This window comes from Spermophilus citellus (genome assembly GCF_964194105.1).
Source record: "Spermophilus citellus genome assembly, chromosome: 13".
Classification (NCBI taxonomy): Eukaryota; Metazoa; Chordata; class Mammalia; order Rodentia; family Sciuridae; genus Spermophilus; species Spermophilus citellus.
Window position 1 is genome coordinate 81,891,260 of NC_138193.1, and position 14,360 is coordinate 81,905,619.

At 36.6% G+C, this 14,360-nt stretch overlaps 1 protein-coding gene across 8 annotated transcripts in view; it reads right to left on the reverse strand.

The window, feature by feature from the left end:
* The window catches only part of MTA3 (metastasis associated 1 family member 3), a gene marked incomplete at its 3' end in the record, with an annotated part of 145,274 nt that overhangs the window by 63,855 nt on the left and 67,059 nt on the right, over positions 1–14,360 (reverse strand). For all 8 annotated transcript variants that reach the window (XR_014018547.1, XM_081264654.1, XM_081264658.1 and 5 more), the window contains exons 7-8: positions 6,716–6,818; positions 3,006–3,105 (exon numbers count right to left, since the gene is read on the reverse strand). Coding sequence is in view for 7 of the 8 variants with exons in the window: in XM_081264654.1 (XP_081120780.1) it covers positions 3,006–3,105; positions 6,716–6,818 (203 nt within the window). The remainder of the gene's footprint in view (positions 1–3,005; positions 3,106–6,715; positions 6,819–14,360) is intronic.

A 14,360-nucleotide genomic window follows, 5' to 3' on the forward strand; every position in this document is an offset into this window, starting at 1 on the left:
GAATACTTAAACACATGCTCACACAGGGATATGTTGGAATTTTCAACACAGCGTTATGAATAATAGCAGCCGGTCACAGTAGCACATGCCGGTAATCCCAGCAACTCAGGTGGCTGAGGCAGGAGGAAGCTAAGTTCAATGCTAGCCTCAGCAACCGTGAGGTGCTAAGCAACTCAGTGACACCCTGTCTCTAAATAAAATACAAAATAGGGCTGGGGATGCAGCTTGGTGGTTAAGCACCCCTGTGTTCAACTCCCCCCCCCCAAAATTAATAAGAGCAAAATAAAAATGTTTATAAAGCACTCCTGATGCTCAGTAATAACAGAATATATAACTAATGTGGTCTAGGTATGACAGTGCATAACTATACTCCCAGCTACTCTGGAGACTGAGGCAGGAAGATCATTTAAACCCAGAAGTTCAGGGCCAGCCTAAGCCTGTCTCTTAAAAATAAAAATATGCCAGACATGGTGGTACATGTGTATAATCCCAGCAACTCAGGAGGCCGAGTCAAGAGGCAAGTTTGAGGTCAGGCTCAGTAACTTAGTTAGACCCTGTCCCAAACTAAAAAATAAGATGGCTGAGGACACAGCTCAGTGGTAGAGCACCCCTAGGTTCAATCCCATGTGTTGCAAAAACTAGTTAAATAAAAATAATAAAGTGGTACGGTATTATATTAAAAATACAAATTTACAAAGCAGCTAAAATGAATGAGCTAGGTATATGTGTATTAACATAGATAGATCTCAGAAAGAGGCAAAGGACAGAATGTTAAACAGTAAATTTAAAAACAATGTCTTTGGAGATAGAAATACACAGAACTACAAAAAACACAGACTGTATACATAGACTTGTTACAGAACTACTTAATGACAGGAGGCAGGGGTGACAGAGGTAGAAAGTACAGATGGAGAAAGACAATTAGGATTCAAAAAGAGACTGAGGGATTCAACATTACCTACATTGTTGAAAAAATTTATAAGAACTAAAATATTAACATTTGCTTGAAGTGGCATTACGTGGAGTTTTATTACAGTATCCTCTATACTGTAATTTGCTATTATTATTATTTATAATGCAGAAAAAGAGGCTGAGAGGAAGCATAATAAAATGGGAAGAGTGTTCCACCCTGGTAATGAGAACAAAGATTTTTGTAGCTGCTGCTGTACTATTTCTCAATTTTTCATAATAAGCATACATTAATTTTAAAACTGGGGAAAATAATTCTGAATAAGGAAAAAACATATAGGTGGTGAGTAGATTCAATGTAGCACAGTCCTGGTTCATAAAAGTACCTGCTCCTTGAAGGTTCACATAGACATGACATTTGCCCTCTTAAGTCTATAACAAAATAATCTCTAAATCCTAGAAAACCAAAACATAAACCCATTTTGAAACTTGTACATAAATTGTACATAAAATATTAATATACGAATGGAGAAAACTTTCACCTATAAGCAAAATTTTAGTCTTTGCAAAAGGATTTTTTAAAAATGGTTCCATGATCATTATTGACTACTAATGCTTACATCATAATCTCTAATTGTACAAAAATATACATAAAGTATAAGGAATAAATTTGATAGGTACTCCAGATTGAGTTTTTCATTATCACAATAATATTGTGTGGAAAGAATCTCAAACTGGTATATGATCAGGTAGTAATAAAACCATCAGGTGCAATGATGCACGCCTGTAATGCCAGCAACTCAGAAAGCTGAGGAGGAGGATCACAGATTCAAGACCAGCTTCAGTAATTTAGCGAGGTCTTGTTTCCTTTTCTTTTTTTGGTATGGGGATTGAACTCAGGGGCACTCAAGCACTGAGCCACATGCCCAGACCTATTTTGTATTTAAAAACTTAGAAGGGCTGGGGATGTAGCTCAGTGGTAAAGTGTTCCTGGATTCAATCCCCAGTACCAAGATGATGATGATGATGATGATGATGATGATGATGATGATATCATCATCATCATCTATCATTGTATTCCATTCCATCACAAAATTGAAACTTTTGTCATACACAATGAACTCTATTCAACTAGCTTAATCTCACCAAACCGTAATCTTAACTATACAGGGAGAAACCACTAGGACTCTCATAAAATGCTATAAGATAACTTCAACTGATGGAAAACCTCCAGGGCTTAGAGGGTGAAGAAAAAGAAACAAGTGCCAGGCCCAATGCTCATCCATCGATGGCATTAGTTGTACAATTCAGCTGAATAAGGGAAGTTTCAATTGACCCCCAAGTGGAAACAGTAAACAGACTCAGAAGATAAAACCATAGTGGAATAAAATAAAACAGAAACAAAAATTTTAAATATTGATACTTTAAACATTGATGGTGCATGACAAGAAAATAAGTCCTATAATAACAGATTCAAGAGGTAATCACTTGTATATAAAAAATTATTAAAAAATTATGTGTGATCAGACAGGGGTTGTGCTCGCCTAGCACATGGGAGGCTCTGGTTCCATCCTCAGCACCATATAAAAATAAATAAATAAAATAAAGGTATTTTGTCCAGCTACAATTAAAAAATAAATATTTAAAAAAAATCATGTGTGATCTACAACTATATAAGTATACAGATGGAACACAGAAAACAAGCATAACAGTAAAACAGTTATGTCAGAATGGTGAATTATGTTCACCAAAATATCTTTTTTATCATTTCCTACCAACTCTGTAGATGAGTCTTCCTTATTTGTTTCAGTTCACCAAAAAAAAAAAAAAGAGAGATAACCCAGGTAGTAACCCAGCCCAGCCCAGCCCAGCCCAGCCCAAGTCAACCAAGTAGTAGGAACTGCTAAGAACCAGAAAGCACTCAAGTCTGTAACGTTTTCATAATCAAACATATAACAAAGGCTGGAGATACAGCTCAGTTGGTAGAGTACTTGCCTCACATGCACAAGGCCCTGGGTTCAATCCTCAGCACCATATTAAAAAAGAAAAAAAAAGGTAACAAAAGGATAACCCCAAAATTTCAAAGTGCATCTTACCAACGTGATGTCTCGGGAAGCTGCAGCGGCGCTCATGTGCAAGCTAGGCTGCCTCACAGAACTGCTACAGTCCAGGGCTCTAGCAAATGTCCCAACAGCCCTGAATAAACCAACCACAAACAGGAAAGAGTAAAGCCTTTATTATTTTTTATATTTTAAAAAACACATTGTGTCATGGTTGACTATAAATATAGAATTTTGTACTTATAACTATTTAGTACCTATTAGCAATTCTCCTCTTAAGTCAGGAGAAAGGGAGCCTCTCCTAGGTGAAGTAAATTGGGCAAATAATAGATGGATAGATAGATAAAACCACACTGCATGATGAATGAAAAATTCTAAAAGAAAGGCAAAACACATTGTTGGATGTTTAAGAATCAATTATCCCAGGAAATGGTTTTATTTGTTTCTCTTTTGTTGTTATTGTTGTTTGTTTTTCTGGTCTTGAACTCCTGGGCTCAAGTGATCCTCCTACCTCAGCCTCCCAAGTAATTGGGAATACTGGAGCATGCCACTGAGTATTTTCTTCTGTAAAATTTAATACAGGGGGCTGGGGATATAGTTCAGTTGCTAGAGTGCTTGCCTTGCATGCAACAAGGCACTGGGTTAAATCCCCAGGACCATAAAAAGAAGAAAAAAATTGATTTAATACAGGTTGAATGTTCCAAAAATGTTCCAAAATGTTCCAAAACCCAAAACTTTGAGAGCTAACATAATCCAAGTGGAAAATCCTATGTCACGACACTTTGTTCCATGCACAAAATTATTTAAAATATTGCACAAAATTACCTTCACCAACATATATAAGGCATATCTGAAATATAAATAAATTTTGTGTTTGGACTTGGAACCCAGACACAAGACACTACATTATATAACTGAAAATATTCCAACATTTAAAAAATTATAAAATCAAGAAAAAAATTGCTGGGCTTAGTGGCACCTGCCTATAATCCCAGCAACTCAGTAATCTGAGGCAGAAGAACTACAAGCTCAAGGCCAGCCTCAGCAACTAAGCAAGATCTTGTGTCAAAATAAAAAATTAAAAAGGACTGGGGGTGTAGCTCAGTGGTAAAATGTCCCTGGAAAAAACAAAGTAAGGGAGAGGGAAAAGAAAAGAAATGAGAAGAGCAGAGCAGAGCCGATTCAAGCTGAGCAGAGCCAATATGGGCATGAAGAAGGAAAGAGAAGAACTATTAGAAAATACTATGGAGTAAACCATTTTGTGTTCATATTTGTTCAAGAAATGTAAAGTAATTACCTGCAGAGTTCTGACCACTTTTTTTGCCCAAATTGTGAAATCCCAGTAACATTTTTTTTCCTTTAACTATAATTAACTAAAGTATTTCTTGTATATATAATAGATTTCTACTGAATCCCATTAAGAACAACGAATTTCCACCACACTGGTATTCACTGACGAGAAGGCCTTCCTATAAGGTGAGGAACCTTAATCTCAAAAAAGGTGCAGGACAAAAAGAACAGGATATTCGGGGCTGGGGTTGTAGCACAGCAGTAGAGCGCTTGCCTTGCATGTGTGAGGCACTGGGTTTGATCCTCAGCACCACATAAAAAATAAATAAAATATCGTGTCCATATATAACCAAAAAAATTTTTTTTAAAGAAGAGGATATTCATTACTTATTGCTTGTAGTTTAAACATGGTAACTGAGGAGGCCTTAAAAAAAAACAATTAAACTAGAACATATGTGAAAAACTACCACAATATACAACTATTTAGTTATCACAAAGCAAACATATGCAGTTCACCAGTATCCAGGTCAAGAAATAGAAGGTGATGGGAGCCTGAAGTAGGAAGATCACAAGTTCAAGACCAGCCTAAGCAACTTGTCAAATAAAAATGTCTGGGTATGTAGCTTTGCTCACACAGGATCACCCAGTACGGATACTTGTTACTTTATGTAAATGTCTGGCTTCTTTTGCTTAAAATGCTGTTTGTATAATTGTCCACATTGACAGGTGGAGCTATATGAATTTATTTTCCTTGCTATGGAGCATTCTTTTGATTTCCTTACCCCACCTCTACTTTATCAATCACCAACATTAGGTATTATAAAACAAATATTAAAGAAATTTTGTAAACTCCTTAGCAACCCTCATTCTGATTCAAGGGAAAAAAACATGTAGCCTTTGGTGATCAGGAAAAGGGGTTGGGGGACAATAATGCAAGTCAAATTTGTCACCTGCAATGTCTCCTAAACAATTTAGATAACTTTCTGGAGCCTCTAGATCAGGGGTTCCACTGTTGATATCATTTCTATTCTTTGAACTTTAGTTTTCTCTACTCCACACACTGGCTCCTCCCCAACAATATACAAGTGTTTTAATCCAATCATTCAGTGGCCAGGCTTGTGGGCAGTGGACTCTGAATGCCAGCCAGTAGTACAGTGTGCCCTTCTACAACCAATATCTCTAAGAACAACTCTGGCTAAGGATGTGCTAAGCCTATTTTCTCCTTTGTATTATGAAAACACACACAGAGAAAATCAAGAGAATAGAATAATGAAGACCTTTAACCCCACTGTCTAACTAATTCTAATATTTTGCACTGTCTGATTCATGTTTTAAGGAAATAAATATTATAAGCTTGATTAGAGCACTCTCAATATACTCCCAAACCAAATATGTATATTTATGCCCATCTATGTATAATATACATCCCATTAATGAACTAAAGCACTGTTTTGCACATTCTACAACTTTTAATAAATGACCACACTGTATGCATGTATTAATAAATGATCATACTGCATGTACCTTCATTAGACATTACTTTTGAGATTTATCTCTTAGCTACTATGTAGAGCTCTAATTCACTCATTTTAATTGTTGTAAAATAGTATTCCATTCTATGAGTATACCTCAATTCATTCATCTATTGCTTGCTGATGTACTTTTAGTTTTTTGGGTTTTTTTTCTCCAATTTAGCCACCATTATGATGCTTTGAATATCTCATTTACTTTTTGCTTTGTGGCAATTTTCCCCATAAGCATCATTTACTTCTATAACTGAAAAAATAAAAATGAAATTCTGTTCCATTCATTTTTTCAAGAAAAGAGGAAGTGTAAGAAGAAAGTTGGCAAGACTGAAAGCTCTCAAAGCAAAGCCCTGTGCTTAGCAGCACACCTTACTCATGCATGGATGCAGAGTACATGTTGCACATTTTAACGGAACCGGAACAATCCATTCTAGAGTAAAGCCATGTTCAGAGCAAAAGAAATCATTGCTTTCATTAAAGGTATGGGATTTCAGGTGATGAATTTCTTCTTTATATGTTTCTGTTCTCTTAAGCAATGAAAATTAATAAATCTATTTTTAAACTGAAATAAATGATAGTAAATCATATTACTCAGGAGGCAGTGACACACATAAAGCTTCCTTACATAACTAGAAAAAGATTAATACAACTAATCACATAGAAAAAAATATACATATCTGTAACTTATTTTATAAAATGAAATTTCTTGGGGCTGGGGATGTGGCTAAAGTGGTAACATGCTTGCCTGGCATGTGCGGGGCGCTGGGTTCAATCCTCAGCACCACATAAAATAAAATAAAGATGTTGTGTCCACCGAAAAGTGAAAAATTAAATATTAAAAAAATTCTCTCTCTCTCTCCTCTCTCTTTAAAAAAATAAAATAAAATAAAAATAAAAATAAGTTTCTTTACTCAAAGATGTCATACTTACCGAGCTACAACTAAGAACTGGTCAATCTGTCGGTCTGTAAGTGGGCTATTTGGATCCCAAACTTTCATTTCCAATTTTGACTGTTCTCTCTCATCTGATTCTCCTGCCCAAGAACAAAGGAAAGAGTCTGGGTTACTCACAAAGCACACTGACACACATGGCTGGTAACTACGCTCACAACAGCACTAGAAATGCTCCAATGTAAGGTAAATGTTCACAGCTTTAATACATTCTTTCAGACAGCAGATGAACAAAACCTGATAAAGTGAACAATGAGGATAATAAAACCAAACCAACCATCTGGTATCAGCAGTAGCATGCATTTCCTGAGCACCTGTAGGTGTGAGGCACTGAGTCCCATGCTAAGGAATATAAAGATGAAAGAGAAATCATCCCTGCCATAAGATACTTCAACTATGATAAAACATGTGCATAAATGCCTTTGATACAAATAAAAGAAATAGATGTCATAAGAGACATATTAATATGGCTGAAAGAATCCAAAGACTAGAGAAATCATGTCAGACTAGCTAGGAAACAATGTCATGAAGGGAGCGGCATTTCTGCTAAGAACTGAAAGGTTATGAAACCCTGGCAGAGGAAGAGGACTTTAAAAAACTATGAGAACGGGAACAAAGTCATGGGGTATTAAAATGTGATAGAAAAACAGCTTTTTTTGCCTGGAGAACATTAAGGGGAATGAGAAAAGATAGTCAAGAGAAGGGGGGTTATGAACACATTACTGGAGATTCTACACAGATTTTCTGAACAGATTTTATTTGGAGGTAATGGGAAGCTATTGCCTATGCAGGTACATGGCAGGGGCTGGGGGTGAAGGGAGACTGGTGATTGAACCCAGAGGCTCACACATGCTAGGCAAGTGCTCTACCACTGAGCTATATCCCTAACACATTTTACTTTATTTCCAGAGAGGATTTCTTATTTCCCAAGCTGGTCTCAAATTTAAGATGCTCCTGTCTCAGCCTTCCTAGTCACTGGAATTACAGGCATGTACCACTGCACCTGGCTAAGCCTTTGTTTTTTGAGTAAGGGAAGGACAAAACCAGAACCAAACTTCAACTGTCCTAGTTAGCAATGGTACATGATTTACTCTGCACAGGTAACTGATGAGGTCAGAAAGGTGTTATCCAATTCCTTTGAGTTCCACCTGCAGTTAATGAGGAGCTGAAACATGGTGCTAGAATAGCAAGAGAGAGCAAAGAGAAGATTCAGGATGCCAGTGACACATGGAGGTAGAGGTTAGATTTCAAGTCTTATGGGCTGTATGGATAGTGCTGGCATTGGCAGAAAGAAGGAACACAAATAGGAGGTGAAGGCCAAGGACTCACTATAGTACAAGATGCTTTAACATCTTACAGGGAGATACAACCATTGGGCAGGACTTGATGCAGAACAAAAGATGGTAAAAGGAAATAGGCCAAAGGTGATGGTGCATGCCTGTAATCCTAGTGACTTGGGAGGCTGAGGCTGAGGCAGGGAGGGGAGCAAGTTCAAGGCCAGCCCCAGCAACTTAGCAAGACCCTGTCTCAAAATAAAAAGTACTGCAGATGTAGCTCAGGGATAAAGTGTCCCTGAGTTCAATATTCAGTCAGAGGGGGCGGGGGGAGGAGGAGGAAGAGGAGGAGGAGGAGGAGGAGGAGGAGAAGTAAAACCACAAGAGTCAACTGGAATTTTTCTTTATGACTATGAATTCTACTGAGTTTGGCTTTGTTTTAATTTTGATCACTGCCATGTGTAATCAGGCAGCATGCCTTATACTCAGTGACATCATACCATGAAACCGAAGAGTCCCTGATGACCCACTCCTAGCACAGGAGCAAGTGGGTATCAATGGAACAGGAGAGGACAGACAAGATGCCACTCAACCTGCAGTCTCGACTGTCAGGATGTGCCACTCCCAGCACAAAGTAGGAGCAGAGCAGAGCAGAGCAAGTGCTTAGCCACAGAGATCTAAAAAAAAATTTGAAGTTTTCATTTTTCACAGCTTTTGTTTACAAAAACCAACATTTTCCCTTTTTTTCTTTTGCCTATTTCTCTTCCCACCCTTCTTTTAATCTACAATACAGGTTCACTTTTAAAGACCAGTTAAAAACAAAAAACTGCAAAATATGAAACTTGAGAATGGAGACCAATAAACTTCCCTGTATCTTAAAAAAACAAAGTAAGAATTATTATGGAAAAAATGAAATACAGGAATGAGCTGAAGTGGTACTATTCAGTATTCAGCCCCTTCTGTTATACTCTGCAAAATGTAAGGATAAGACTGATATTTACTACTGAAATTTGAGTTAGTTAAATTGATAAATTTCAACTACATCCATGAATCTATACAGTTTATATCAGAATTTATTATAAGAATTCTAAAATGAATTGCAAGCAATAAAAATACGCTCCTGGATGCACTCAGATTAACACCAAACATATACACAATGCCAGAGAACAAAAAACAGCAACAAGGGCTGGGGTTGTGGCTCAGTGATAGAGTGCTCCCCTCTTATGTGGGAAGCACAGAGTTCAATCCTCCGCACTACATAAAAATAAAATAAAGATGTTGTGTCCATCTACAACTAAAAAAAAAAAAAAGCAAAAAACTAAATAAAGAAATGCTCTATATCAAACAATGTGGATAAAATGAAAGCCTCATTTTTGATTCACCAAATAACTATATTCATATAACAGTTTGACTATCTTTTCATTGGGAAAAGCTCTTGAATGAACCTATAATTTGTATTACTAAATTTCATATAACCTAGCAGCAATATCCAAATGGTCTATAACAGTGATGAATTTCATGCTTTGGTCATGTGCATTCTTAGCCACTGTAATAGTCCCACTTCCCTCCTGCAATTATGATAATTCAGGCCAAACACTGAACTCCTACAAATGTACCTGACAATTAACTACATCACTGTATGTAACTTCCTATTTTTGCTTCATATAATTTTGAAGAAATGCAGATAGAGAGATGATTTTAAATGTTTGTGTTATACCTCCAACTATATTTTAAAATTTCTAGAAGAGACAGAGTGCTTCCCTTAAGAGCACCTAATGGTGTTCACATACTCAGAAGAACTAAGGCTGCATCACATTTTCATTCAAGAGGCCCTTTCCTCAACAACAGGAAACGTTCTTTGTTCAAACTACAACTCATTTTCTTTGTACCAGTTAACTCAGCACTATGCTCTTATGTTATATTTAATTCAAAATACATAAGATAAGGATGCCATTTATTACCATTTTTGTTAAATATTGTTCTGAAAGTTCAAGCCAAAGTATAAAGATATGAAATAATGAATAGTGAGTTACTAGAAAGACATCAAAAAAACAAACATAAAAAACTTGGTGACATTTCAAACAAAGAAAATGTTTCAAAAATGACATTTGCTATGAAAATAAAAATATACACTATCATTTTACAAAAGTATCTCACTAGATTAAATGTATAAAAATTTAGTTTCAGGAGTATATAAAATCATTTTAATGATTTCTACAAATCAAATACTTTTTTTATTAAAATAAGAAGGGAAAAAAGGATTAACCAAACTGAATAGTGTTATAAAATACAGCAACAGTAATCAAAACGAGTTGGGCTAGTAGTGAAGCTCTGTGGTTGAAAGCTTGCCCAGGCCCTGGGTTCAAGTCCCACTGGCCCCTTCCAAAAAAAGTGTTGATTAAAAGTGCAGAAATACATTGGGCATGGTGGCACACACCTGCAATCCCAGCAACTCAGGATGCTGAGGCAGGAAGATCACAAGTTCAAGGCCAGCATCAGCAACTTGGCGATAACGTGTCTTGAAATAAAAACCATGAACTCAAGCTTTCTCCATTGAGTATATGTAGGCCCATATGTACAGGGTCAGTGAAATTAAAAACAGAATCCAAGATGCAGGGTCAACCCCTCCTTTTCAAACACTAGAGAAATGTTTTCATAGCTTCTTCATCTATAACTCAAAGCATCCCAATATGGTTTTAACATAGTAGAAAATGCCACAGATTTTGAGGCCACTAAATTGTCTGGTGCTTGCACTAGAGGAAGACACTTCTATAGAATCTCTTCCTTTTTATCTTCTGTGGTACTGGGGATGGAATCCAGAACCTTACACATGGTTGGCAAGCGATCTACCGCTGAGGTACATACATCCCCAACACTTTTTTTTAACTTTATTTTTGAGGCAGGCTCTCACAAAATTGCTGAGGCTTGCCTTAAACTTGTGTGATTCTCCTCAGGCTGGAATTTTGGCTCAGTGGTACAGTGCTTGCCTAGCACATGTGAGGCACTGGGTTCAATCAGCACAACATAAAAATGAATAAATAAAATAAAGATCTTGTGTCCATAAAATAAATAAATAAAGGTATTGTGTCCAACAACAATAACAACAACAAAAAACCCTTGTAATTCTCCTGCCCCATCTCCCAAGTAGCTGTAAGGCACCAAAACCAAATACCTTTTCTTCTTTTTTTTCCTCCATAAATTCTCAACTGTGAGAATGAATATTTTTCCCTGACTGGAGAAAGCCTCCCATGTAGTAATATAATTTCTACTTTGTCTACTGCCATTTTCCTATTTTCTGACTACAGATGAGCTCATTCTAGTTTTAGAAACATGCATTATTGTAGTAAAAGATGCACTAATTAATTCTATAACTCTCAAAGAGAGATAGCGCCTGAAATTCCCAATCACTGACAAGTGTTTAAGTAACAGCAATAGACAGAGTTGGACAGGAAAGAAGTACCAGTAACAGCTACAGAGTGTTTGAGCCCTGTGCTAAACACTCCATGAGAATTATTTCCTTTACTCACCAGCCACAGTGCTTTGATACACTCCATAAAGAGGAAGTTACAGGGGTTGAATCATTTCCCAAGTTTATCCAATTAAAACACATCAGCCAAGTTTTACCCAAATTTGTTAACCCAGAATAAATTCTAGTTTAATCATTTAATGTTATTATAATATTTTAAAAAATTTTAATTAACATGTAAAATAAATTTTTTCTTAAAATTCTAATATTCCAACACTTTTAAATAAAAATTCCAAATTTCCCACATGACATCTTTTTCTATGGAAAATGTGTAAGTGGCTTATTTAAACTTAATGTAAGATTTAAAATCTGAAAAAAAAAACCAAACTTTTCCTTCATTTGCAAATTACATTCTTATCATTCTAGACCTCCAGAGTTTGTTAGGTGGTAGGTAGCCATAAGTGAATTTTAAAATTCCAAAGCCACAAAAACACTTTTATTCACTAGCAAGAAAATGATGCAACAATCTTTTAGAATCCATCAAGATATGTTCTCCAAGAAAGCAAGCCTGAAACATATTCTGGCATGGTACTGCTCCTGCCACCTACCCAGGATATTAATTCTAGTTCTACATTTCATGCCAATGCAAATGAGAATCTGGCCACTGGTCAAAATGTACCCACTCGGGAGGTTGGGGGTGTAGCTCAGTGGAAGAGCTCTTGCCTAGCGTAGGTGAGGCCCTGGGTTCAATCCTCAGCACAGTTTAAAAAAAAAAAAAAAACTAAACCAACAAAAATGTGCCCACAAGAGTATCAAAAGGTTAGTATGCATGTATTAAAGCTAAATCCTAACTATCTACTTATGAATATTATATTTTCTACTATTTAACTTCTCTGCAATCAGATCCTGGCTATACATATTTGTTTCAGTGATGGCAATGTCTGTGCTTTTCAAGTGTGGTTTAATTGTTCGCATATCTATTGGTGTCCCTACTCCCTCCCCCTCTAAAATATATTCATTAGGAAGAAAAGGGAGGAGGGGTTCTTTAAACATTGTATTTAGTTGGTCACCTGATTACAAGTGAACAGAAAAATTCTGGATAAGCTTAATGCCTGAGGTTGCAATAAGAATCCAAAATAACTTCTTCATTTATGATTTTATAAAAAATTGGGTCAGGTACAGTGGAGCATTCCTCTAATCCCAGCAGTTGAGGAGGGTGAGGCAGGAGGATCACAAAAGGGTAACCTAAGCAACCTAGCAAGACACTTGTTTCAAAATAAAAAATAAGAAGTGGTGGCCCTGCATTCAATTCCCAGGAACTACAAAGAAAAAGGTGGGAGGCATGGGATGTATTTTTCTATAAAATCTACAAATGTGATGTTCTTTATTAAAGATGAATGTATAAATAACTAACAAGTTATAAACTTTAAAATGTAATAAAACGTATGACTAAAACTGTATGGGGGTGGGGGGACCCTCACTCCCATAATATTTAAAAGTAGCCTTGAAAAAAGGAAAAGTCATCTCTGGTTAAGACACTTAAACATCATCAAAATGTCTATTCTCTCTAGAGAACTTAATAGGAGGAGGGGTCTTTTTAGGTATTTGCCAAGCTGATGATAAAAGTTCATTAGGAAAAATAAGAATGCAGCAAAAGGTAAGAAAACACTGAAAGATAAGAGCTAGGACTGGGACTATTCTCAGGCCCTACCACATATTACCAATTCTCTGTAATTAAGCAGAGAGGCACAAGAGCACAGAGAGACAAATGGATCAGAACACAAACTCAGAAACAGACCCATATAATGCTCGATATTATAAAAACAATCAATATATCCCAACCAAATTAGAATTCTAACAAAATCCGAACGGAAAAAATCAACAAATTAAAGACAAACTTCAGCAGTAAGGAAAAAAAAATCCATAAACACCCACATCCCACTCCCAGGAAATGAGGGAAGAGGTTGGAACCATTCTGTGGTGGAATGCTTGCATACCAAGTCCTGGGTTCAACCCCTAGAATCACATTTAAAAAAATTTAAAAAGAGAAAGAGAAAACTTTCCATATCGTAAAACATGTAAATGATAAATAAATAAGCCCCATAACGACCGCACTATGGAACACAGTATATAATTTCATATGTATATAAGAAGCAGCCTGGAGGAACATGTTAAATGAATAAAACTCAGTGACAGCAATTAAGAAGAGATACCCTCAGGGATACTTTTATTTTCAGTATAACTGCATTTCCGACATTTTGTGTTATTTGCAATAAAATAAATTTTAAGGTAGAAAAATGGAAAAAGAGAATACAGTGGAGTCCCTTGGTTTTGCTAGGTTACAAATGGAAGTAGACTCGGGCTGGGGATGTGGCTCAAGCGGTAGCGCGCTCGCCTGGCGTGCGTGCGGCCCGGGTTCGATCCTCAGCACCACATACCAACAAAGATGTTGTGTCTGCCGAGAACTAAGAAAAAATAAGTAAATATTAAAATTCTCTCTCTCTCTCTCTGTCCCCCTCTCTCTCACTCTCTCTAAAAAAAAAAAGAAAAGAAAAAAGAAAAAAAAAAACAAATGGAAGTAGACTCAACATAAGTACTTTATTTTTTTTTTAATTTTTTCTTAGTTGTTGATAGATCTTTATTTTATTTATTTATTTATACGTGGTGCTGAGAACTGAACCCAGAGCCTCACACATGCCAGGCAAGTGCACTACTGTTGAGCCCCAGCCCCAGCCCAACATAAGTACTTTTACTGAACAGTTTCCTGGAGATTTTGTACCAGGTGTGCAGTACTCAAATGGTAAACCCGAGCCCCATGGCTCACCAGGGTACCTCAAGAAGCTCAATGAGGGTATGCTTCCCACTCTGTCCATAACAATCAGACT